The 26,920-nt window shown below is 45.1% G+C and overlaps 2 protein-coding genes across 2 annotated transcripts in view; both read left to right on the top strand.

The window, feature by feature from the left end:
* Nucleotides 1–2,256, top strand: part of slc5a2 (solute carrier family 5 member 2) — a gene marked incomplete at both ends in the record, with an annotated part of 32,285 nt that extends 30,029 nt beyond the window's left edge. The window contains 3 exons of the mRNA XM_079513605.1: nucleotides 1–154; nucleotides 877–1,015; nucleotides 2,030–2,256. The exon at nucleotides 1–154 is cut by the window's left edge and continues 62 nt beyond it. Coding sequence (XP_079369731.1) covers nucleotides 1–154; nucleotides 877–1,015; nucleotides 2,030–2,256 — 520 coding nt within the window. The remainder of the gene's footprint in view (nucleotides 155–876; nucleotides 1,016–2,029) is intronic.
* Nucleotides 2,257–8,765: 6,509 nt separating this feature from the next.
* On the top strand, nucleotides 8,766–25,327 carry fbxo46 (F-box protein 46). The gene is made up of 3 exons (XM_079515039.1): nucleotides 8,766–9,331; nucleotides 19,870–20,537; nucleotides 21,233–25,327. The coding sequence occupies exons 2-3, from the start codon at nucleotides 20,034–20,036 to the stop codon at nucleotides 22,988–22,990; spliced, it is 2,262 nt and encodes a 753-aa protein (XP_079371165.1). The 5' UTR covers nucleotides 8,766–9,331; nucleotides 19,870–20,033; the 3' UTR covers nucleotides 22,991–25,327.
* Nucleotides 25,328–26,920: the final 1,593 nt, after the last annotated feature.

A 26,920-nucleotide genomic window follows, 5' to 3' on the forward strand; every position in this document is an offset into this window, starting at 1 on the left:
CTGGTTTGGTAACGGAAGCTGCCTGTTCCCGTCCGCCTGCCCCCGGCTGGTGTGCGGGGTCCATTATCTGTACTTTGCCGTGCTGCTGTTCTGCTGCACCTCCCTGCTGGTGCTGCTCATCAGCTGCTGCACTGAGCCCATACACGAGCAACATGTGAGTGTGAATGTGATGTGATGAGATAGTGTTCCTGTGTGTTACTGTTGTTTATATGATGATTATGATGATTTCCTGTGTGTATATTTGTGCGTCTTTAAATGTTCTGATGAATGGACCCTGATGTCAACAAGTCTTAATGCTTATCGGTTTCATCCTCGTAGCAGATTTTGTATTGACTTGTGCTTTCGTTTGAAATGTACCCATTGTACATACCTATTCCTATTCACATCCTGTGAATAAAACTTTCAATCAAACTGTTCCTGCACATTACTCCTTCTTGGCTTCACTGGCTTCCAGTTAAATACAGAATTGATTTTTTTAAATGTACTATTTGTTTATAAAACCCACCATGGGCTGGCACCACCTTACATACTGTATGTGAGCTGCTTCCTCCCCCGGATAACACTAGGCTACTTTAGATCAACAAAATTGTGGAACAGCCTATACCTCCACTAATTAGGTCTGCACCGTGCTTGGATCTTTTTAAAAGCAGACTGAAAATGTACCTGTTCTCCCAGGCCTTTTAAATGAACCCCCTTGCCTTGGAGTTCATGTACTCCTACTATACTACATTCTTTCCTCTGCCATTATCATCCGGTTTTATTTACTCAATGCTTTTTTGTTGTATTCTCTTTTGTTGTTTTTAAATGTGCTTTATAAATAAAACTGACGTGTGTGAATAATATGAACGTGTTTCCTACCTATGCGTAAACCTGTAGCTCCATCGACTGGTGTTCAGCCTCCGCCACTCCAAGGAGGAGAGGGAGGACCTGGACTGGAAGGACCAGGAGAGAGGGAGGCGAGCGCGCCGGCAGGCGGCCGAGAAGAAGAGCAGAGAGAAGACTGAGCACGAGGCGGGTGAGAGAAAGAGGAGGGGATGTTGTCAGAGACGCTGTTTTTTATTTTGAATTTTTTTCGTCGTAGTCTTTTGAATACCTTTTCATTTAGTTTTAGTCATATTTTAGTCACCTGAAAAGTTTTAGTTTATAGACTAAATATAAGATATTAGTCGACTAGATGCACAGTTGAGTTTGTCGACAAAAAAATCATTTGGCAGGCCTTGACAGCGTCGTAATTTTCAGACTTTACACTTGTACACTCTCAAGCTCACAAAACATCACAGCCCGATGTGTTGTGAGCTTGTAGATCTGCTATTTTCAGAATGCAACCAAACATAAAATGACTTGCCTTTTAGTTCTACTGGATCTCCTCTCCAGTCTCCACATGTCCCTCACTAACTATAGTTTTTGCCAATTGCCAAAATATTTAGTCTTAGTTCTAATCATTATAGCTTAGTTTTCATCAGTAAAAAAATGTAGTTGACCAACATTTTTCGTCATAGTTCTTTTTTTTCTCTCCTCTGTTTGGGCGCGGGCACATATACATGCCAAGAAGCGGCAAGAAAGCGCCTAGTCCAGGCGTCTCTTCCTGGTTTTTAAACAGCTGGTGGATGGAAATGACGCTCGCGTTCGGCTTCAACTTGAGGCGTCGGCAAAGCGTTTCCGTTTTTTTGCCGACGCGTCAAGTTGCAGCCGCTCGTGCGTCTCTTGCGGCTTTCAAGGTGCTGCCACACTATCGAAAGAGCTGCGCACGTTCTCGGCTGCAAGCAGCTTAAATTCTGAGTTTTTAGACAGCTGGTGGATGGAAAAGAAGCTCCACCTCCGCGGACTTTTTGCGCGGAGGAGAGCGTTTCCGGGAATCTGGCCGTCGCGCAAAAAGTCCGCGGAGGTGGAGCTTCTTTTCCATCCACCAGCTGTCTAAAAACTCAGAATTTAAGCTGCGCAGCTTAAGAAGTGCGCAGCTTAAGACCGTTTTGCGCTAAGGTGTGGAGACGGTGACAGTAAGTGTGGTTTACACCCTTTCTCGTCTCAGTGGCTGACGAGGAGGAGGCACCCAAGTCCGGTATCTGCCGCCTGGTTGGCTGGTTCTGCGGTGTGGGCGGCGGCTCACAGGACGCAGAGGCCAATGAGCAGGGAGTGGACGAGGCGTCCGAACAGCTGCCTGACATCAGCGAGAAACCGCTGTGGAAGTACATTATGGACGCCAACGCTCTGATCATGATGACTGTAGCCGTGTTTATGTGGGGATACTACGCATAAACTGTTGTAAACAGGTGTAAAGTAACTAAGTACATTGTGCTCAAGTACAGTTTTGAGGTATTTGCTACTTTACTGAGTATTTCCAATTTCCAATACTTAGATCTCAGAGGGAAATATTGTACTTTTACTCCACTACAATTATTGGAAAACGTAGTTACTAGTTACTTTGTAGATTTGGATTATTATTAAACAAATATGCATTACCCACTTCAGCCTGTACATTTTGGCCATTTGAAAATAGCCGATCTACAAGCTTACAATGTGTTGCATCACGACGCTTTGTGAGCTTGTAGATCGCCTATTTTGTATTTTCAAAAGATGTTTATACATTTTAATTTTTTAAATAGGGCATTCTGCATAATGAGTACTTTCTACTTTTGGTACTTTTAAGTAATTTTTTATAACAATACCTTTGTACTTTTACTCAAGTAAATTTTGAATTCCAGATTTTTACCGTATTTCTACATTGCAGTATTGATACTTTGCAGTATTGATACTTTTACTAAAGTAAAACTAATCGTGAGTACTTTTTCCAGGTGTTTATGTGGGGATGCTATGCATAAACAGGTGTTTATGTGGGGATGCTACGTAGTTATAGGTTACTTATATTAACTTTATGAACTTAAATGCAAATACAAATTCATTCAGCTACTAATATGGACTGAAGTAATGAAAGCAGGTCATGTTTGCATGTTTGGAATTGTATCAGCTGAAATAAATACTATATCAATATTCGGATATTAACCTGCGGGCCGCATTAAGTGAAGGTGTAGATCACATGTGTAGATCACACATGGGCCGCATAACTGGCTGCCCCGGGGGCCACATGCGGCCCCCAGGGCCGCCAGTTGCCCATGTGTGAGCTACACTAGTTCTTTGTAATAATGGCATTCCTAATGCCATGGTGGTGTTAATACTATTACATAGCCTACTAATAGTGAACCATTGTTGCCACCTACTGGGGATATTGTCACACTGCATTTCAAAAATAATGCATGGTAATCTAGTTAGTGTACATCTGTATTTAGAGGATTTTCTGAAAGCTTAGTTTCAGTTATCATCACACAGAATAGATACACATATTCCGTGCAGTTGAGGCCAAATCCTTTTTTTAAATTTATTTTTTCCAAGAAATACTGCGATTGGCCACTGACAAGTGACACCTTTTTTTGCTGGATGCTACTGGCATTCTCAAAGACGTTTTTTGCGCGGTGCACACCGCTCCAATGGAGGGCAATGTGTGTCCCTATGTCCCTGTGTCTGTTTTCACAGACACACTGAACAGTCATCTAATTGGGATCGCATTCTGGTCACACACACACACACACACACACACACACACACACACACACACACACACACACACACACACAGCCTGCGCAGCTCAGTTCACATGGGTGTGATTCTTTACAACAAGGGTTCAGTTAACTATGACATTTCCCGTCATGCCCCATATGGCCTCGTGACATCACGTGATGTCATCAATATTAGCCCATATATGGAGATCCCTGATGTCATCAATATTGGCCAGCAACTCTACATCTTACTTCAAACCTCAAACCCTTAGATCTCCATATGGACAGCTAAGTGTTCTGACATGGATATGTTGATCCTTCCCCATCCATCCTTCCTCTTCGATGTCTCTCTTTTGACTGATACCTGTCCATTTAAACTCTAGTTGGGCCTGCCCCAAAGTTATTAGTGCAGCCGCGTCCGGCAGCCGGCGAAAACTAGAGTTCTCAACAGGCCCAGCCCTACCTGGGCCCTCATCAAACCCTGTACACTCAAGACACTGCCCCTGCTGCCACCCTTAGATCTCCATAAAGGGAGCTGACCTGTTCTGAAATTCCATATGTTGATCTGACCTCATCAAACTCTGTACACTGACATGCTCCTGGCCAGTACAGAATTAATTCCATATGTTGATCTGACCCCCCATGCCTAAGCGCCAGCGCTCGCCCAGCAGTCTGCTGTCACCCAGGCGGATATGTTGATTTGACCCCCCCATTCCAAAGCGCCAGCGCTCGCCCAGCAGTCTGCTGTCACCCAGGTGGATATGTTGATCTGACCCCCCATTACAAAGCACCAGCGCTCGCCCAGCAGTCTGCTGTCACCCAGGCGGATATGTTGATTTGACCCCCCCATTACAAAGCACCAGCGCTCGCCCAGCAGTCTGCTGTCACCCAGGCGGATGTGAGAAGCGACCTTGCCCTAAAGGGTGAGGTCGCTTCTCACCCTCAGGCATCTTACTGGTTAGTTTGTAATGATAATTATTAAAAGATGAGTGTTAAAAAAATCATGTATTGCTTTGTATTGTTTATAAACTGAGAGGTGGGGGCATTCAGGCAATTGGTAAAAACATATACACACAATAAATATAGGCTATTTTTGTCTCCACGAGCCCGAAGACATGGAGATCAGGGATGGACCTCTGCCCCAAATCTTTCACATCGGCCTGTTATAGTGCCACCGGGAGGCCCATATTTGCAAAACATTGGCCTTGTGGGGATGCGCGTGGTTCTTCCCTGATCTCCATGCCTTTGGGCTTGCAGAGACAAAATAGCCTGCTTATTCTGTAAAGAGAAAATATTTTGTACTAATTGCCCAGTTAAAAATCACACCCTTGTGAAGTGAGGGGCGCTAATATATTAAATTAACTCATGTTGATCAGGTGATGTAATGGTGATGTAAAACAAACGGTGCATGCCAACACAAACATTAAACGCCATTAACAATAAAGAGACAATATGGCGTAAACGACGTAAAAGACAAACATTAAACCTGTGTATAGGAGGGGCTAGCGCGGCGCCCCTCAAAAACCGTTATGATAGAAAGCAATAGGCCTACATGATTTTTGAGTGGTGCAAACCACTCCAACAACCAGCTTTGTCTGTATCTATGTTTGTGTCTATGTATGTGTGTACCTGTACGTGTGTGTACCTGTACGTGGGACCCAAAAAAATGAGCATGGTTACTATGGTCACTGACATTACGTCAGACCACAGCTGATCAGGCTATATAAGACCTTGCACCACTCAGTTCACACGGGGTGATTTTTGAGTGGTGTAAACCACTCCTACAACTGGCTTTTTTGTGCAGAAAAAATGAGCATGGTTGCTATGTTCACCCTGTTGTAATGACGTAATGAAATCACACCCGGGTGAACAGGGTGAACATAGCAACCATGCTCATTTTTTCTGCACAAACAAAGCCAGGTAATGAAATCACACCCGGGTGTGATTTCATTACGTCAGACATGATTTCATTACGTCAGACAGACCTTACACCACTCAGTTCACACAGGTGTGATTTTTTTTTAACACTCATCTTTTAATTATCGTCACCCCTTGTTAAAAAAAAAAGAAAAGTTGTACTTTAAAATGATTGTGATTCTGTATTAACACATTCAGACCCCACTTTGAGATCCACTGCTCTAAACAGCATTCATTCATGGAGTTAGAATAGCATTATTGTCTACTGTTACACAGTGATTGAATCATGTCTACTTCTTTAGTGTCTCCTCTCTTCACGGGGGAAAGTAGATTGCGGTTTGGAAGCTGAGGGTTTTATATATAGAATCTTAGCAGACAGTATAGGAGGAAGTACAGCAGATTAAGTCCCAGATGATCAGTGTGTTGTGTTGTGGCTGCATTCAGCCTTCAGCTCAGGTTTGACCCGGAGGAGAGAACACGCCCCCAATGACAGCACGACTGCGCCATTGTGCCCCTGTACTGTACAGTTTTCTGAAAAAGCTATGTTTCTATGTCAGTCGTTCTTCGATTTTTCAAAAATAGCAGACCTACAAGCTCGTAGCGCGCCACTCGGTGGCGCGCTATGAGCTTGTAGATCTGCTATTTTTCAATAGCTAAAGCATAACATAACGCTAACACCAAAAGGGGTTCCCGCCCACAATGGGTTAAACTGAATTAATCCAAATTTGACCCATTTTTCATGAAAGTGTTTTCTCTCAGTCGGTTGATTCTTTGTATCCATATGAGACAAACCACCGCGATCATTTGTTTATTGAATTGTTTATTGAAAACTTACAAGCCAAGGCTCTTCAAAGCCCACGTGAGGAGGAAAAGGGCAGCATTACAGGCAAGAGTAACCATAGAGAGTAACAGGCACCTAGGCTGCCAAGCCAGCCTGACGGCGTGCCGCGGGTTCGACTCCCGATCCCGACGGCCTTTACCGCGTGTCTTCCCCCATCTCTCTCCCCATTTCCTGTCAGTCTACTTTCAACCTATCAATAAAGGCAGAAAAAGCCAAAAAAAAAGAAGAAAAAAAAAACAGGCAAGCATTACGCTACAGGTAGCAACGTTACTGCAGAGTTTCCTGCAGCGTTACAGGAAAGCGTGACTGCTTCTGCGTTCAGAGCGTGTGACGGAAGCATTACAGGCTTGAGCGTGACAGGCTTCCTGCATGTTTTCATAGTAACTGCGACTTGCGGTCGCAAAAATATCTAAAAACACATATTGCCCACATACAAAACCCCGGAAAGTGTTTCTTGTCTCCCAAACATCATTAAAATAAGAGCTGGGCGCAAAAGGGGGCCCGTTAACTGTATATATGATGATTTCAGGTGTGACAGTACAGTACAGTGACACTACAGTACAGTAGTGAGACCCCCTGGGGACCCCCACACGGTAACTCTGTCATTTCTCAACCATTTCGGATGCGGGGCGGCTCGCCGGAACCGGGCCGCCCCCCTGGGCACGTTCCTGGGGGTCTGGATGTTCTGGGGACCCCCGCGGACCCCCACACGGTAACTCTGTGATTCCTGGACCGTTTCGGACGCGGGGCGGCTTGCCGGAGCCCGGAACCGGGCCAACACCCTGGGCACGTTCCTGTGGGGACCCCCCGGGAACCCCCACACAGTGTTGCACCACTCACTTCACATGGGTGTGATTTTTTTCTCTCAGCACAAACCAATAACATACAGTATAAGTGTATATGGTATCTGCACATTTCTTAAGTTACAATTTAATGACTTAAGACCTTTTTTATACCAAATTGGCCAAATTATCAATGTTATGTAAAAGAGAGGCAAACATTGTGGGAAAATAGCTGATCTACAAGCTCACAATGCCTTGCAGTGTGAGACAGACAGTGTGAGGTGTTGTGAGCTTGTAGTTTGGCTATTTTCACAATATTTATCTGTGGAATCGAGTCTAACTAAATGTAATCTCTCTAGAAGAATTACAAATCTGATAGACTATAGCTTGGCTGCCATTATGATGTAATCTTCAAAAGCTGTGTATTGGAGGTGCTAGCAGTGCACCCCTAAAAAATAAGAAAAGAAAATATGTAGAACGGGGGTCTTCAACACGGGGTCTTCACCATTAAATAAAAAAATCACACCTGTGTGAACTGAGTGGTGTAAGGTTTTATATAGCATGATCAGCTGTGGTCTGACGTAATGTCTGACGTAATGAAATCACACCCGGATGTGATTTCACAACTGGCTCTTTTTGTGCAGAAAAAATGACCATGGTTGCTACGGTCATCCAGTTCACCCGGGTGTGATTTAATTACGTCAGAAATTATTTTGAACATAGCAACCATGCTCATTTTTTTCTGCACACAAAAGCCAGTTGTAGGAGTGGTTTACACCACTCAAAAATATATGCGATTTTCACATTTTTGAAGGGCGCTAGCCCCTCCATGCCTAGCTTTCTGGGTTTGTGTAAACACAAACATTGGCTTGTGATTGGCTGATCACTCCATATGGCGATGATTTGATTGGCTGAGCAAACTACATATTGAAGATAAAAGTGAGGGCAGAAAAGTGAAGACTGAAAATTGAGGACACAAATTGTGATTGGCCAGAATGAGATGTATGATAAGAGCGCCCTTCACTTCACACGGGTGTGATTTTTACCTGACAATGTCCAAGAGAGGGATTGGTTGAAACTTTCAACCAATCCATTCCAATCCATTCCATTCATTACTGTACCACTTTCAACTTGAAAGTGGTACAGTAATGAATGCATTTTTGAGGGCCGCCATCCCCTCCAACGTCTGGCTTTCGGAAATTACGTCAAGTCTATGGACTTTTACTGATGTACAAAAACAGCACCCCACCTGCCATTATGTGGCTTTTAGCAAGTCTATATGGACTTTTAATGTTTGTTTAGTGGACTTTAAGTAAGTTTAGTTGATTGATGAATTGCATTTTTTTTAAATGGTCCAATGCACCTTTTCACTACAGCCCCGTGTCAACAACAATTGTTGCATCTTGTAACAATGTGTATGCATGCAAATTTGTTCTGTTTGGTGTGTGTGTGTGTGTGTGTGTGTGTGTGTGTGTGTGTGTGAGTGTGTGCGAGAGAGAGAGAGAGAGAGAGAGAGAGAGAGAGAGAGAGAGAGAGAGAGCGCGCGGGGCAAGAGAGAGGGAGGGGAGTCGTGCAGGAGCCATATATGGGCACACCATCGACTCTGCGCTGCTATTGGCTGCGGGCCCTATGCAGCTGCTTGTCAACAAGATGGCCTTTCCTCCTCTGGCTGTGTTTTGACACACCGATTTATTTTGGTAGAGAGAGATAGGGAGAGAGAGAGTCCCCGAGAACACACCGTAAAAGACCCTGTCTGTCACCCTCTGAAATAGACAGCCACAGAGGCGAGCAGAGGAGGGGAAGGGGGGGGACTTTGTGATTAGGGCCCGTATGAATGTGTGACTGAGTCGGGACAAGTGACAGCAGCACACACCGCCAGGCCTTCGATAGCAACAAGCAACAACCAACCAACCAACCAGGCAAGGTTGAGCAGAAAGTAGCCGTAGCTTAATAGCTAGCTAGGTAGCTGCTGCTGCTGGTGGTGGTGGTGGTGGTGGTGGAGAGGCTAATGTCGTTAGCTTCCTCGGCTAGCTGCCTCAGCGACGTGGACACATCAGTGGTGGCGGTGTATATCTATGGTGGTGTCACCTGCTCACCAGGCAGTCAGTCACCGGGGAGAGGCTCCTGTCTGTCTGTCTGGTGTCCTGTTACCAGGAGGAGGACATCATCATCATAAGCTGCTGTCATCGATAGCCGCCAACAAGTTCCTCCTGGCCTGGGGAGAGATTCACGTTACTGAGGTAAGGCTGCACTGCAGGCACCATCATGGAACAAGTATAGTAGTAACATAAGCTAGCATTTAAGACTATCCCACCAACCATCTAACCTAGCTATATTAGCACGTTAGCCGTATCCTCCTCCTCAGTCCCACAGGTAACGCGATGCTAACCATTTAGCAAGCATAGCATAGTTGTTAGTTTTATTAACAATAGTTGTTAGTTTTATTAACAACTATGAGACATCAACAGTTAGCCAGCCACCACCGGGCAGGTGACTTAATGTACATCTGTGGCTAATGCACTGTATGTTATGTAATACATTGGTAATAGAGTATCTACTGTTAATTGGACTCTGAGAGGGTACAGAACTACATGTACTGTATAACAACATTGGCTCCATTTGTACCCTCTGAGTTACAAATGGATATTGACACCGAGGAGTTTGTAACTGTAAGTTGCTATTGTGTTTAAAAACCCCATTGTTTTTTTTGTCTATTATTATTATTTTATTGAATCTTCCTATAGTGTACAGCAAAACAAACATACATGAAAAAGAAAAGACTTAATACATTACATAAATACAAACAAACCAAATGTACATACAAATACATACAGTATAAGGGGCGGTATCTGTCTCTCTAGTACTCACTCATTGATCACTGTTTGATTTATTTTATCTACTGTTTGATTGCTTTTATCTACTGTTTGATTGCTTTTATCTAAATGAATTTATAATCTATTTGAAGCAATCGTCTGACCAGAGATTAGTTCTGTGTGTGGACCTTCTTCTTTTGGTCTTTGAAACCCTAAAACTTGCTGTCATTGCCTGTCAAGTCAACACAAGTACAACTTTATTATCCTACTATATGGTCATTAGTGTGCCCTGCTGGACCAGTCGGATCTCTAACCAAACACAACTTAGGAAGCAAGCGTTAATTGTTACCAGCAGTCTTTACTAGGCGTCGTTAGGATACCGTAGGATGATATATGTTTATCTAAATTAACTATTTATGGGGTAGGGGGGTGGGGGGGGTGCTATGGCTAATAATGTACATATGCTGTATGGATTTGTCTGTGAACAAAGTTAAAGTAGTTACTTGACAGAGGTAACATAACTCTCAAAAAAGGGATGTTGTTACAATCTCATGGAGGAAAATGATCTGATAACCGAGACCTACATCTAAGCCTTGTTGTTTTTGAAGTGCTCACTTCAGCCCCACAGTAACACTGACCTACTGTACTCTACTGTTGCATTGAAGTTGGCCTAATTATGGGGAAACCGGCTGCGATGTTAGAGGGTGATTCTATTAAACGTTTTATCTCCCCAAAGGGGGGTTTGAAATTGGGTCATAATAGGAAGGAACCGTATAATGGCATTAGTAAAAATGTGCTTTCAAGGCATATGGCTTGTAAAAAAAGAACACAATGGCATCATGACAGCTCAATAATAACCACACGCAGAGATGCTTCCTTGTACACATTCAGACCCGTCGGTCTGGCCACCTTTTCTAACTAGCCTGACAAGGAGAGGTCACTTCAGACGGTTCTGTGTGTTTTTTGGGGGGGGTGAGGCAGACTGCTGGAGAGAGATGCAGTCAGCCCTATTGTTCTGTTAGACAGTTTGTAGCGGTGGCTGGCCTGCTGGCCATACTTCTGTTGTATTGTCCTCCCCACAGACGCAGAGGGAGAGGGCGAATTCGCACACACACACACACACACACACACACACACACACACACACACACACACACACACAGGGAGAAAGGGCTTGAGTTGAGGCTTGCGAGCATGCTTGGGTGATATATCACTTGCCTGCTTGTGTCCATCTCCATCCAACTGAAAGACCCTGAAAAGAGGGGTGAGATGTCAAAGAGAAAATAAGCTGCCAGAGTGGGAGTGAAGGTGTTTTATTTGTTATTTTTTTCTCTCCTGGAAGAAGAAATTTATATCTGAGATGGACAGCCGGTTGACTTTAGATAAAAGGGCAGCCTATAAAGTCTCATTAAGCCTAATCTCATACGCTCTGCAAAAGGAGCTGGGCTTGTCAAAGGTATGATGATGAGATAAGAGACGACGAATGGTCATCAATACAGCCTATCGTCTCTGTCGGGTGGAAACCTTGTATGTCCAAAACTGTTACTTTTCAGGATTATAAATGATAAAAATGGTGATCCCAAAGCGTTGCTTCACTCCGTATTTTGAGCTTGTAGATCTGATACTTTTGATGCTTTTGTGTGATGCTGTATGTAGTATGATCAAGTAGTGAGAATAAAAAAATCACATCCGTGTGAAGTGAGGGGCCTCTTGTCGGCGTACATCATCCAATAAAAAAATGAATATCCTTCATGAATTAATTTTTCAACTTATCTTATCTTTTAACAGCTTTGCTGCATAACCCGCTAAACACGCTATTTGTTTTATGTTTAATTCGCCGCTTTTTTTATGACTTATGAAAATCAGGCTTGGTCGCGGATATCGTGACGAGGCTGATGCTTTATGATGACGTAACCAGAAATCGACCTACAGTATAACTGGCTTGCAAGGGCTTCTGGGAAACTGACTCCAATTAGCCTTCGTCCCAGCCTTACTCATCTGCGAAGAGAAAAGCCTGGTCACAACCTAAAGGCAGAGACGCTATTAGCGGAAGTGTCGGTCCGGAATCAATAACCACACTTGTTTCATTCGCGGAGAATGTAAACTGATTTGTAAAGCATCAACGTCATTTCCTTGAGCGGTACTTCTGCCTGTGGCTGCCACATGAAGTCACTGCTTAAAGCAAACCTTAAAAAGTCCATACTATAGATTTGGCTGCCACATGACGTCACAAGTGGGGGGCCTCCTATGTCTAGCATATAGTGTGTGTGTGCACAAACTTTGTCCTACAGCTACACAAACATTCAATTCCAATTGACAATGAAAGGACAATTTTATGTTATAGTGTAAACACAGACATTGATATGTTGTATACTGTATATAGCAGGCTTCCAACTCTCAACTGTCAGTAAGAAGTCGGCGATGATGTACGATAAGAGCACCCCTCACTTCACACGGGTGTGATTTCTTTTTTTTGCCCATAGACAATGGTAGTCAAAAAGTTAGAATATGGAGATAAGAGGTTTCTGCCCAACAGCAATGCAGGTTTAATTTACTGAACTTGGGGGAATGTTGTTCACCTGAGACTGATAGATGTGGTTATGTTCAGCCCGTGAAGTGTGAACGTATAACCACAACGAATAACACGGTAGGCTGTACCAGCTTGTGCTTTATGTACGGAGATTAAAGTACAGTTTTGAGATCCATGCGTTCAGGAAGTATGTGAAACCTGTCATTGCCTGTCTGAACATTCCTACGCACTATGCAATCGGTACGCTCTCTCGTTTCCCTCATTACTTTGAGTCGAGAAAAATCGTACTCTTTCCTCAGTCAATATTTTGTAGATAGACCTAGCTATTGATAAAGTTCAATAGCTGACTTTTCAGGCGTGTTTCTCAATCCTAAAATAAATACCCAAGGACTGTCGGAGCTTAAGACGGGACCAGAATGATGTAATCATCAGTATTATTGGCGTGTTTATTTTGGGGGTAAGGCACCAGAGCTGTGGAGTCAATAAGATAAACCTGTGTGACCCCTGTCAGCTAACTTCAATGTAGTTCATGTGTTTTCCTTTTAACTGTAACCCTAGACACCTCTGCTCGGTCAAACATGTGACACTCTCTCTGACGTGGGTTTCTATTCTCTTCTGTTCCCATAAAACACTTCAACCTGGTGCGCCTATTGTGGGCATGTCATAGTACAGTAGGTGGGAATTTGTCAAAATAAAATGAATGAATCAAATAGAAATTTAAAAAAATATCTACAGCTCGAGCTTGTAAATGTGCTATTTTCCCTACTCAATATAAATGTATATAGTTGCTGTCGGGCAGAAACTTTGTCTCCATGTTTCAAATTATGTTTTTTCTGTAAATCAATACTGTATTTTATCATACAAGAGTGTCACACAAAAGTAGAGAAACTAAAAGATTTAAAATTTTAAAAAAAGGAACGATTTCTGACTTGCAAGTTTTCCACCCGACACCAAAATTATATGGCTTTAATTGATTGTATTCAGTTTGCAAACGGTACTATACAGGGTACAGTTATACACTAATGCTAAAAGCATAACACACATCTCTTGAACGCTTATTGCCATTGTGACATTATCAAGACATACAATACTATACAAGAAAGACACCATCAATCAATACTAGAAGCAGTAAAAGTATATTGACAGAAAAACAGTGGAGCTACCTGTACTGTAAGCCAGGCCAGTAGTGCTTAAAGACCAGTTCCACAACATTGCACTCGCCCACTTACATCCATCCTGAGTCTGACGTTCAGATCTTTGTACCTGCTATTGACAAAATATAAAACATTTATCTGTACACTCGCTCCTTTGCTTGACGTTCATTTGGGGGGGGGGGGGGGGACTAGTGTGGCGTGAGCCACCTCTGCTCTATACTAACAGTGGCCTGTGTGGGAGACTAGTGAGGAGACTAGTGTGGCAGGAGGAGCCACCTCTGCTCTATACTAACAGTGGCCTGGGTGGGAGACTAGTGAGGAGACTAGTGTGGCAGGAGCCACCTCTGCTCTATACTAACAGTGGCCTGGGTGGGAGACTAGTGAGGAGACTAGTGTGGCAGGAGCCACCTCTGCTCTATACTAACAGTGGCCTGGGTGGGAGACTAGTGAGGAGACTAGTGTGGCATGAGCCACCTCTGCTCTATACTAACAGTGGCCTGGGTGGGAGACTAGTGAGGAGACTAGTGTGGCATGAGCCACCTCTGCTCTATACTAACAGTGGCCTGTGAAATAGCTGCAGTGCCGCAGCCTGCCTCTGTCTTAACAGTATGCTTGGGCAGGCAGGATTGCACCTATACCGGTATATGGGAAATGTGTGTGTGTGTGTGTGTGTTTAGAAAGTTTGAGAACCAGTATTAATGTGTATAGCACACTAAGCACAGGTGAAGTCCACATACCAGGCAGCTCTGACAGTGTGATAAAACCGGTTCTGGAAACTGTTCCTGATGGGATGGGACACAACTGGCTGAGACTTTGAATGTTTGAATATCAGCTAACCGGGACTGATGAGTTCTACACTGTGAGCAGCTTCCGAGTCCCGTTAACGACCACTTAAACCCTGTACTTTGTTGAGTCAACTGGGCCCTCTTCTTTTTCCCTCTACACCAAATGTCTTCACCGAAAATAGCCAATCTACTAGCTCATAACGCGCTGTGCTTGTAGATTTGTTTCTTTCGCCAAATTGTCTCTTCCCCCCCCCCCCCCCCCCCCCCCCCCGGGTAAGCCCACCCCAAGTATTTTTTATTCTGGACCACTACAGTATGAAAACCACTTAAAGATTGTGTGCTCTTACAGAACACACATCAAAATCGAAACTGTGTGTGTGTGTGTGTCTCTCACCACACACGCACACACACACTCTCACACTGTGTGTGTAACCATCTTGTGTCGGGAGGGCTCAGTGAGTAGGAGTGATTGAATAAAGCCGTTGAGATGGGGACTGATGATGTCTCTGCCAGTGTATGTACCCGTCAATTGACGGTCACAATTATTACGCAATTGCAATCTTTTTGCGCAATCGTCATAAACTCATAATTGATTCCACGTTGAAAGATGTTTATTCATGTTCAAAAAACATCTCTTTATACTAGAAATGGGCAGATCTACAAACTCACAACGCATAATGATGCAACGAGTTGTGTCATTGCAGATTGGCATATATATGTTTGTTTTTAAGTTATTGTTCATAACTGCGATGTGGTATTTTTGAGTGGTGTAAACCACTCCTACAACTGGCTTGTGTGCAGAAAAAAATGACCACGGTTGCTATGTTCAAAATAATTTCTGACGTAATTAAATCACACCCGGGTGAACTGGATGACCGTAGCAACCGTGGTCATTTTCTCTGCACAAAAAAAGCCAGTTGTGAAATCACATCCAGGTGTGATTTCATTACGTCAGATCAGAGCTGATCAGGCTATATAATACCTTACCTTATATAATAATAATGATTTCATTACGTCAGACATTACGTCAGACCACAGCTGATCATGCTATATAAAACCTTACACCACTCAGTTCACACGGGTGTGATTTTTTCCTTTACAAAGCGTAAAGGGCAAACGGAAGTGTATTTTTTTTTAAATATATCATTGATATGTTTAATCCCCCAAAAATGTTAATCGCAATTATTTGTATGACAATTTAATGGTCAAGTGAAATGTCATGATGGCTGCCATGCAGCCCTGCCCCTCATCATGCTGACACACACCGCAGTGGACAGCCTGCTCTCTTTTTATGATCCCATCTAATCTGTCAGGAGAGAGAGAGTGAGTGATGCGGAGAGGGAGGGAGGGAGGAAGGCAGGGGGGAAATAGTGTGAAGAGAGGTCAAATAGAGAGACGGAGAGAGAGAGAGACAGGAAAAGCATTCAGCTGCATTTTCCCCTCACAACAGTGTAATTTGCCTGTTCTTAGCCCCAGTGGTTTCTGTGTGATTATGGAAGAAGCATTTTGCCCGCCACACTGTGTGGGAGGCGTTTTGCTTTTTTACACCTCTTTACAATCATTCCATTAGTCCTGAAGGCAAAAAGGCAACAGCCTTTTCATTGTGCCACACAGGGAAGCAAAAAGAGACTGGTTTCATGCCCCCTGGACCGACCGAGGACACTGGCCAAAAAGTTACTCTACTACACTGTAAAAAAACAAAAATAAACTGAGTTAAATTAACACACCTTTGCGGTTCCGACCCATTGGTTACATTTGTAGTTAAAATGAGCTAACACTATGGATTTTACAGTTTAGTAGGGGAAATCAATTGTATAAAAGAATATGGAATAAAACATGCTATGGACAAGTGTAATTTGGGCAAACTCCCTAACTTGAATATACTCAAATATTGACGGTTACTACAGTACGCTCCGAATGGAATGAAGCTGCTCTTGTATTACCATCTCAGTGGAACAGACGGCAAGTCCAGGCATGCTAAGAGTTCAAAACTGTAGCATGCAGACAGTATTTGATAGCAGAAGGGATGATTTAGTCAAAATGCTTTTAGTTAAAGCAGCACTATGTCCCTTTTTTTTTTTACAACAATTGTAACTGTATCCAGTCTGTATCGTAGTGTTGCCACGAAACGGATGACGTCATATCACCTTCATATAAGGTGCAGAGAATGAAAGGGATCAAAGTACATTCATTAGTACAGCATTGGTACATCAATTAGAAGTATAAGAAAGGAGTTATCTAAAGGTAGACCTTAGACTCAAACGTGACCAGCTCCGTTCCCTCCCCAGCTCCTACGAAGAAATACAGATCCTTAGGCTATAAGGCCTCCCCGAATACGAGCCCTTTATAGACTCCTCTGACGGTTCCCTACGAAGTTGTGTTTTGTCCCTCTGCTCTTCTATGGACACATTTAGATCGTGTCAAAAGATCATGTCGCACTTAGACACAGGATCTGACACAAATGTTGACCTGATGGTCAAGATTAAATGCATCCCCTGAGCAAGCAGGCCAATGGTAAACAAACATGTCAGCACAACACAAACCGGGTTCAAATCCAGGGTAGAAGTGGAACGTAACAGTGCAGCGTTAAGTGCACAAATTGACACATGCACGTACGTGACTACGTGTACGTCCATAAATGATTTGTATTTTGTGATATTGGTTGATTGTTCTCAGTTTACTAGTAAGAACACTTGTTTTATCACTTTACTGAATGCTGTAACTCAGTGGTTCTCGAACCTTTGCATGTCCCGGACCCCTAAATGAACCCATTGACGCCTGGTGCAACCTACTGTATACGTTGTTCTACCTTTGATGCCAGCACGCTCTCTGTGTCTCATCAGCTAATACATGTAGCAACATAACTATTTAAAAATAGTTCCCAGGTTCCTCGGGCATCAATTTAATGTGTATTTGGCCATAGACACCCATCTGAAAAAATGTCAAAGAATGTCAATTGTTTTTGAAATTGGCTGATGTGTATATAGGGCCCTGGGGAGTTACAGCCACACGATCTATTTGGTTCCTAACTATAGATAATTTATCTGGGGAACCCCCTCAAGGACCCCTGGGGGTCCCTGGACCCCAGTTTGAGAACTAATGCTGTAACTGATGTTGAACTGCTATCATAGTCGAAGTTCTGACCCTGAATACTTGGCTTTCATAAGCTCTGAAGACTGGATTAGGTGAAATGTGTTGTACTGTATAATGTGCCTGTGTGCCTATAAATCAGATGTAGGGAATATGAGCTGGCTTATTTATGGGATTTTCTATAGGTTACGTAGGTCCTTCGCAATGACCATATGAGCAATTATAGCCTATTGTAACGCACGGGATTCGAACTCGGGCCTCCTGCGTGAAAGTCCAACATCTTAACTTAGGTGGTTACTGTTGTCTATGTCTGTTGTATGTGTGTTTTGGGTACCATTCAATTTATTTACTATTTTTCTAAATGGTAAATAATGCTACATACTGGTGTGGTCTCAATCATTTTACTCTTTTATGCTCCCAGAGCCGAACCTTACTGAATACTAGTCCAGATTGAATACCTTTTATACATTGGTGGGTAAACGCGCGCGTTTTGTGCACAAATCCTAGTGTAGCCCGGCCGTGAGTTGTCTTGACCATATGCATGCCATAATAATAAAGCAAATTCAGTTACTGTATACTAGTGCCACCAACACTATTCCTTCATGTTCATTATAGTGTCCACAGCAGGTTTGATTTACTAGGCCTTGAAGGTGCTATCTATCCACACAGAATAACCTGCCATTTCAAACCAACCCTAACAGTTATGATTTAAACGCACAACACCCCATTCATTCTATTACTTCAAATAGAAATTGAAGTGCAGCATAACTCGTCTTTGGTGTAAAGTATACCTGCCCACTGCTGTGGTGCAGGTATATGAAATAAAATGGCGATAGTGTTCAGTGTGGGGCAGACAGCCAGATTTGGGAGACCAGTAGCTTTGTTGTTCCAAGGAAAGCGGTAAAATGAGACTTTATTGTTTTTCTTGTCTCAGATAGGTTCAAACACCGCTACGACGGAGGGACACAGTAGAACTCTATGAGGACACACAAGCGACACAAAAGTGGCTCTGGAGGAGGTGCTTACGTCACAGCTTAAATACTCCATAGATTTAATAGATAGAATCCACAGAGCAGTGCCCTGTAGGCCAGCTGGAGGCAATCAATGCTGCGGTGTCAAGTGATGCTTAGTTTGACACCGCAGCTATGATTGCCTACAGGCACTGCTCCGCGGATTCGTCTATATACAAACAACAATTGGCCGTGTTCGGGGGAGGGAAGCCGGGCGGGGAAGGTGATTTATGTCGCTGATACTCCTACAGGCTGGGGCGACGCCTGTCCCTCCAGTGGGAATGTTGACTGAGTAGCTAGGACGGAGGGTGTCGTGTCCTCCGGGTGGGGGCTCCATCCTGACATACAGCGGTGGCAACATTGTAGATAACATTGTAGACATTGAGATACATCAGTGTGTAAAGATGCTTCTGTGTGTAAATACAGAGACAATGTATTAATGACAGTCGTAGGCTCAAGCTGTCTCTCGCCACGGGCCTTTTAAATCAGTCGCGACGTCACCACATGTCTCCTTCTGCCTTAAGCATGCCGGCATGCTTAAGGCGCGTTCCTGGCAGCACCTACTGCTGGCACAGTGCATGACACGGTAGCAAAGCATTCTGGGTATAGAGTAAAAGGCTTTCCCCTGTAGCTTGTACTATGGACTCCCCTGGGCAGGGAGAGATGGGTGAGGGAGGGAAGAGACATCAATTTCACTACTACCAACCAACCCCACCCTACCTCCTGCTGTTGGCTAAAAATAGGCCCAGCATTTGCCCTGCCTGCCCCTCCCCGTGTTGACTCTCCTATTAGGCAAGTCCGCTTTGAAGCAGTGTGAATCCATTTCGTGCTTTGGTGTTTCCCCCCCCCCCATCCCACCCCTCATGATCAGGCAGCCTGAAATGGAAGCCTTTAATTTGATTGAGACACTCTGATGCGAGAGAATTGATCTTACAGTAAAGCAGCAAATGTAATGGCTAATTACGTTTGGCCAAAGGAGGAGACTGGCTGCTAGAATGGAACAGTTATCTTAGCCACTTAAGACTTATACTGTACTTTGTTACAATACCTTGTCTTATCGTATATTCCCGGTCCTAAATAAAACTCAAACTTATAAACTCGCATTGCTGTGAGCTTGTACTGTAGATGGACATTTATAATCTTCTAGTGTTGTTAAAGGAGACTGGGTTCAGTGGGTTGTCCTACACACTAAGTCTATTTCACAAGCTCATTTTGCAAGCATTCACAACCTCAGTTGATCATTGATCCAGTCCCACCCACACGTGTCATGTTATCACTCGGTATCGCTCCATTTGGATGTCCGAGGCGTATCTAATGTATGGTACTATCGTCTGTTATCTGCTCTGTTAATCCCTTCCTTCTCTTCCGTGTGTCCCCTTTTCCTCCACTCCACCAGATTGTACGCCAAGTTGTTCCTGTGGAGTCGGCGAGGCAGACTGACGGCACCCGCCAGGTTGGCTGCGGGGGAACGAGGAGGAGAGGGAGGTAGAATGACAGGTCTGGCTCTCAGTGCTCGCTGGCCAGCCTAGATGCCGATATGCCCTGGTGGTTCGTTCCCTGATGGACCGAGACACCTTCTCCCACATCCGCCTTTGGTGCCCGCGCCCCTTTGGCACCTACTCCCAGAACAAGGCTCGCAGCGGCGGCGGTGGGGGGTCGGGGCCGCAGGGCGCCCCCTCGCTCTGCAAGGCTGAGCCCTTGCCGGGGGGCATAAGGTCGCTGGATGGAATTGGAGCCGTAGAGATGATGCTGGGAGGGCAGGAGGAGGAGGAGGAGGATGGAGAAGATGAGGAGGAGGAGGAGGATGCGGGCTCAGAGTCAGAGAACACTCCCCCTGCCCCCGAACTGGGCTCTGAGTCCATGGCCCCTCCTCCTCCTCCGCCATCGTCCTCCTGTCCCCCTGGCCCTCCCTCGCCGCCCTCTTCCGGGGCACAGATGGAGGACGGCCGCGTGCTGCTGGACACCTGGTACGTCATTAAGCCAGGAAACACCAAGGAGAAGATCGCCTTCTTTGTAGCCCATCAGTTCAGCGGAGCAGGGCTGCCCAGAACCAGCGCCATGAAGGTAACAACATTCATCTAGACCAGTGCTTCTCAAACCTTTTCATGTCAAGGAGGACCCCCAAATTGATATATATTTGGATGCAGATTATTTTTTTAAGTCTTTGTTTTAAAGCATAAAAGTGTATAAATTGGCTGAATGATGGGTGTGAAGGCTCCAAAATGGACTAAAGTCCAGGAATTCCACTTCCTCAAAACCAACAGTTCTTTGATATATTAACAAGTGCAGGCCAGGCCCAGGCAAACATAATAGTTTGACTAACTATAAATAAAGACTTTCAATAAGACAAATGCTGATGAATGCCAAAACCGGTTGTCTGAGACTGTGATAAATCAAAGAAAAATGACCTACAGAGTGCGGACTGTTTTCTCAGACAGTTTGCTTTCGCTTCCTTAGCTTAGACTTAGAGCACACTTGGCTCGAGACTTCTGTCCCACAGTATTTTAACTTGAAGACAAAGACAAAATAACTACGGCGGTGCTGTATCGGACAATGTTGTCTCCGTAATGTCATTGTGGTATTTTTGTGGCATTTTCCATAAAACCATCTTGATATTTTATAAAAGCAAAGGTTTAAAGCCTCAGTCTGTGATTTCTTCACATAATAGGACATGGCCATGCACATGTTCTTCAGTCATGAGATTTTATTTTGCTTTAATCCGTGGTTTTGAAATAAAAGACTACATTTCTGTATTGCAGGTGAAAGGTAACTGGGCGACGGACTGCAGCAAGGCCAAACGACGGAGACGCTGCTCTTCCTATGACCCTCCCACCCGCACCCAGACCTCATCGGACCCCCACCTCAATCAGGAGGAACCCTCCGCCCTGGCCCCCGAGGCTCTGCCCAGCCCCGACCAGCTCTCGGGGGTGAGTGAAACGGACCTGCTGTCTGTGGCCGAAATGGTGGCTCTGGTGGAACAGAGGACGGCCATGGCTCTCCAGGGGATGGTGGCCGTTCAGGGGAGCCAGCAGCAACACACCCTCCTGCGGAGCACGGTGTCCGACCCCACTCCCATGATGTTCCTCTCGGAGGACTCTGATCCCCAGGATGCCCCCTCCTCTCCCATCCGGACAGACCAGGAGCTGGAGGAGGAGGAGGAGGAGGATGCGGAGAAGCAGGAATCCTGCAGGGTGGCACAGGCCATCGCGCACTTTGAATCCCAGAACCTGGAAGGCAGGCTGCTTCAGCCGGCCTCCGGTTGTTCCGTTAACGGAACGGACTGCTCCGGCCAGGACCGAGAGAGGCAGCCTCGGGTAGGGGCGGAGTCGGCCCCGCCTCCGCCCCCCGCCCACGGCCGCGGCGAGGTTCGGATAGCCTTCCGGGTGTCCAGCCTGAGCATGGACCCCAGGTCCCAGTCGGAACCCGCCGGCAGGCCTCGCTGTATGTTCATGAGCTGTGGCGGCGGGGCCAGCCAGGCGGGGGCCAGAGCCAAAGAGAAGATCACGTGTGACCTGTACCAACTGGTCAGCCCGTCCTCCAGAGACCCCGGCGCGCTGCTGCTCGCATCCCCCAAACAGGACGGAGACCACCACCACGCGGACAGCCCGGACCCGGCCCAGGACCTCTCCTCCTCCGGGGGGGAGAAGAAGGCGGGCAGCGGCATGAGCGTGGGGAGGGAGAGAGAGAGGGTGACGGGCTTCCACGTGGAAGTGGTGGTGACCGGCGCCGTGGACCAGTGTGTGTTTTACGGAAAGGACAGCACAGAGAATGTCCAGGAGGAGACGGTGTGTTTTGCCATGCCCGGCGGGGGAGGGGGCGGGGGCGTGGTGGGTAGCTCCACGGACCCCTCGGCTGACGACCCCCCTCCTCCCGGCCAGCTTTTCTTCCTGCAGGAGGACGGCAAGGTGGCGGGCATGGGTGGCGGAATGTGCTCTCTGGACTGCGGCACCAACGGTGCCGCGGCGGGGGGGACGAGCGGGCGGCCCGACTCGCCCCTGGTGGACGACTGCTCGGACCCGTCGCTGTGCCGCCTGTACCGCCACGTCTCCCACGACTTCCTGGAGATCCGCTTCCAGATCCAGCGGCTGCTGGAGCCGCGCCAGTACATGCTGCTGCTGCCTGACCACATCATGGTGAACATCTTCAGCCACCTGCCCACGCGCGCGCTGGCCGCCCTCAAGTGCACCTGCCACGACTTCAAGGTGCTGATCGAGGCGTTTGGCGTGCGCGCCGTGGACTCTCGCTGGAACCAGGACCCGCTGTACCGCGACGATCCCTGCAAGCAGTGCAAGCGGCAGTACGAGCGCGGGGACGTGTCTCTGTGCCGCTGGCACCCCAAACCTTACCACCACGACCTGCCTTACGGACGCTCCTACTGGATGTGCTGCCGGCGCACGGACAAGGACACGCCGGGCTGCCGCGTGGGCCTGCACGACAACAACTGGGTGCAGCAGCCCGCCGACAGCTCGCAGACTGTCCGCGCCAAGAGGGAGGACAGGAGAGACGAGGCCAGGTAGAGGAGGAGGAGCGGACCTACTCTCTCTCTCCCTCTGTGGGTTCAGGGGGAGGAATGGAGACTGAAAGGATTTGGCACTCCTTTGTTTCACAGCACGGAGGAGGAGAGGTGCAACTCTTCTTTTAAACCCTCCGTCTGTTTTAGTCTCCTCCCCCCCGTTCTCTCTGTGCTCTGATGGTGGCACATGTGGACAGGTGTGTTGTGTGTGTGTGTGTATATACCAGGGTTGGGGTCTGCTCCTGTGGCTCTGTTGTCAGCTCTCTCTGCCTCTGTGCTGTATTCAAGTCTAATTCCATACTTGGTTGTTGGTTAACTTTCACGTGAAAACTATGTATTTCATTGAGATAAAGCGTTCATAAATGTGACACATGTAACAGTAAACGCCCTAGAGCTTAACTCCCGCTGTAGCCAGTACATACCTGTTCTGTATATCCAGGAATAATCCACGTCGGCTGTACAATGGTTCTTTTTCAGGAACTTGGCTTACAAAGTGGTCCTTAAAGGATCTGAGTTTTTTTTCAGTGATAGAATGTTTGACATTTACAGTGTGATTGTATAGAGCTAAGCCCGTTGTACACGAATTGCCACTCATATCTTGTCCTGCGCCCGTCGAGGTTCTTTTGTGTTTCTCTGAATGTGCTGTAATGTTGTGTTCTGAACGAACAGGCCCCTGATAATGCTGCTGAAATCATTGCCTCTATGTCACTGATAACATTAATAGCCATACTGTTTGGTCACTGACGGGCACCCTCTCTCCCCCCCTTGTCTCTTCGCCATAATTGTTTGAGCTGACCCCAACCTTGTTAATGAAACCACACCGCAGAGCCGCCCGAGGACTTTTCCTGGTTTACTGAGAATTATGGGAGTTTCTTGAATGACACTAAGAAATAGTGCGAGGTGGAGGGGAAAAAAGCGCAATTTGATGTCACTTTGCAAAGGCCTGATGTCACTTTGTATGAAGGTTTGATTGACATGCTTGTTTATCTATTTTCATTATTTTTAATTGGGGTGTGTGTGTGTGTGTGTGTGTAAGAGAATGTTTGCTGTTATATTCCTGTTTTGTTTGTTTTTCGTTTTTATTTTTTCCTTGAGGAATGTTTTGTTATCGCTCCGAGATTGTCTCCTGCAAAATGATTTTATTTTCTATGCGTGATGGTTTCAGACCCTCAACCCCATCTTCTTTCCTCTGTTCCCTCTCTCCTCCATTTTTCTTTTTCAAAGCCATGGGTCTTGCTTGTTGAAACAGGTGAAAACCAACCACTTAACCACAAACACTACACCAGCCTCCATCCAGCCTTAACCCCCACTCCAGAAAAGATTATATAATTCGTAACCTGCTCCCTATGAGAATTAAATGTCAGACCATCGTACGATGGCATTGAGCTTAGTATAAATCATCTGTCAGGTGGAAACCTCATACAGTTATGTCCAAAACCTTGTAAAAATGTGCAGATCGCAGATCCACAAGCTCGAAATGTGGCGCGAAGCGTCACGTTTCTGCTACTTTTTTTTCCCCCTGGCGCTGTAGTAAGATTTAAAAAATACACACTTAGAATATGGATATATGAGGTTTCTACCCGACAACTATAAATGAAGCATGAGATTCTTACTGGGGACTATGGACTCCTTGGTGCTACTGTCTGGTGACGGCTGTGACTATATTGTTGTCGGTCGGCCAGAAACCTCTTATCTCCATATAGAGGGTATGTGACTATGTGCGTGACATCAACATCATACCAGGAAGTTATGCAGGAACACCTATACTGAGTGGCCTGGACAGCCCATACATCCAAACAGAAAAGTCCTATCTGATTGCATTTAACGACGTTAAACTCACACTGCCACTCACTTTATGCATGTGCATACCCTCTATTTGGACTGTTTGTGTTTTTTTTCACCCTGTAAATTAACCTATTTGATCAAAGTACAGCGTCACTCAAAAGTAGCAGATCTACAAGCTTGAAACGTGATGTTGTGCGTTTTGGACATACAGAATGAGGTTTCTGCCCCAGTGCAGAGCCTATATTATTTTCAAGATTAAACCTCCCCCACCACTTTTACCTGCTTTCACCCCCCCTTACCTCCCTCCCTACCTCCCTCAGCGCACACACACACACCTACAAACTGGACAACATGCATAAAAAGGACTGTTGTGAAGAATGCTGTTGAAAACTGCATGGAGGGGGAAAAAGGAAGGTGGGGTGAGGCATTGGGAGACCACTGTAGGTTTCAGAACATGTACAATGCTAATGGCAAATAAATGCTTAAAATACCAAGTGATTATTAAACTGGATATCTGGTTGAACTGCCTGGTTTTACTGGTGTTCCTTATACAGTACATCTGTGTTGTTGTGTTTTTGGCTCCACGTTTTTGTGCCTCTTTTTTAAATTTTACTTTTTGTTAAAATTTACATTGAGCAGAATAACATGTCTCTGTAACCAATTTAGGCATTTAGCAGACGCTCTTAATCCAGAGTGACTTGCAGTAAGCAAGAACAAAAACCTAGTAATACATAAAAATAGTCATCATGAATCATACGTAAGCTTAAGAACCTAACGGTGGAATATCTATCCAATGAAACTATAAGTGTATACACTATAGAGTGTTATGTCTACATAAAGTGCTATTGAGCCTATGATTAAGTGCTATGGGCTAAAATGGAGTATAATTCTTGGATCATATGGTATGTCAAAGTACGACATCTGAGACAGTGGAACTTCCAATAGTCTTCCAAGTGTGGGCAGCTTCATAACATGTGTAATTGGGCTACCTTCTGTTATCTTAGACCTTTGGCACATGGCAGAAATATTCCCATCAATTTTGTGTAATTTGACCGGATTAAACTACGTTCTGTGACAATGTTTAAGCTATTTTGCTATTTTTGAGCAGCACAATAGTATGAGTACGGTAAGTAAAACATCCTAAGTGGTTAAACACATTAAAATGAATACAATAAACATTGAAACTCAGTTCAAAGAGCCTAGGTAAAAGCAATGCTCAAAATTGATGTTTTAAGACTGTGGACGACACCATAAAGCTATTGTAAACTTGTTTACAATAGGGTCCACCATTTTCAATTCATCAGAACATTTAGGGACGTACAAATATACACTTCTATATAACAAAAACCAGGAAATCATCATAAAAGGCCGTAAAAGGGGGTGGGGGGGGGAACACACCTTACAGTATAATCAGTGCCAAAAGGTTATCAGGAACTTATACAGTAGGTCATTTTACAAAGGGAAATGTTTCAGTATGAAAAGCTACTCATAGATAATTAGGGCACTCAGTGGATGCATCAACAAGTGGTGGTATGATAATATATGTAAGCCACAGTGGTCATATAGTGTTTTGCACACACAGCAGGAGCTTAGAGTCAAAGCTTTTAGTCCACGCTATAGATACCGGAGGAGTAACTGCTGCGTAGTCTCTCTCTGTGTGTGTGTATGTGTGTGTGTGTGTCAACTTATACAGTACTACATGTAGCCAATGGTATAAGGGTGTAACAATAATAGTAACTGCATCGAAAAATCTATTTTTAATTTCAAGAATCGAAGTGTATCGAAATGGAAACTCAATATATCGTATCATTTGACTTTGTATCGTATCATATCGTATCGTTTTGAAATGCAAATAATCGGTATCGAATAGTGCAGGTTTGTCCATAATTTGCCAGAGAATCACTATGTTTACTTTACATCCATAATAATAAATGTTTCCCTTAAAAGACTTGCTCTATTCACACAGATTCCATGTCTTTGCTAAATAGTTACTGTATTGAATTTAAATCATTGAATCGTATCGAATCGCCATGAGTGAACCAATATAGTCCATGTATCGTATCGTCAACCATGTATCGTATCACTGTTAAAATGTATCGTTACACCCCTAGTATATAGGCTGTGTGTGTGTGCATGCACATGCAAATCT

Source organism: Electrona antarctica (assembly GCF_951216825.1).
Source record: "Electrona antarctica genome assembly, chromosome: 11".
NCBI lineage: Eukaryota > Metazoa > Chordata > Actinopteri > Myctophiformes > Myctophidae > Electrona > Electrona antarctica.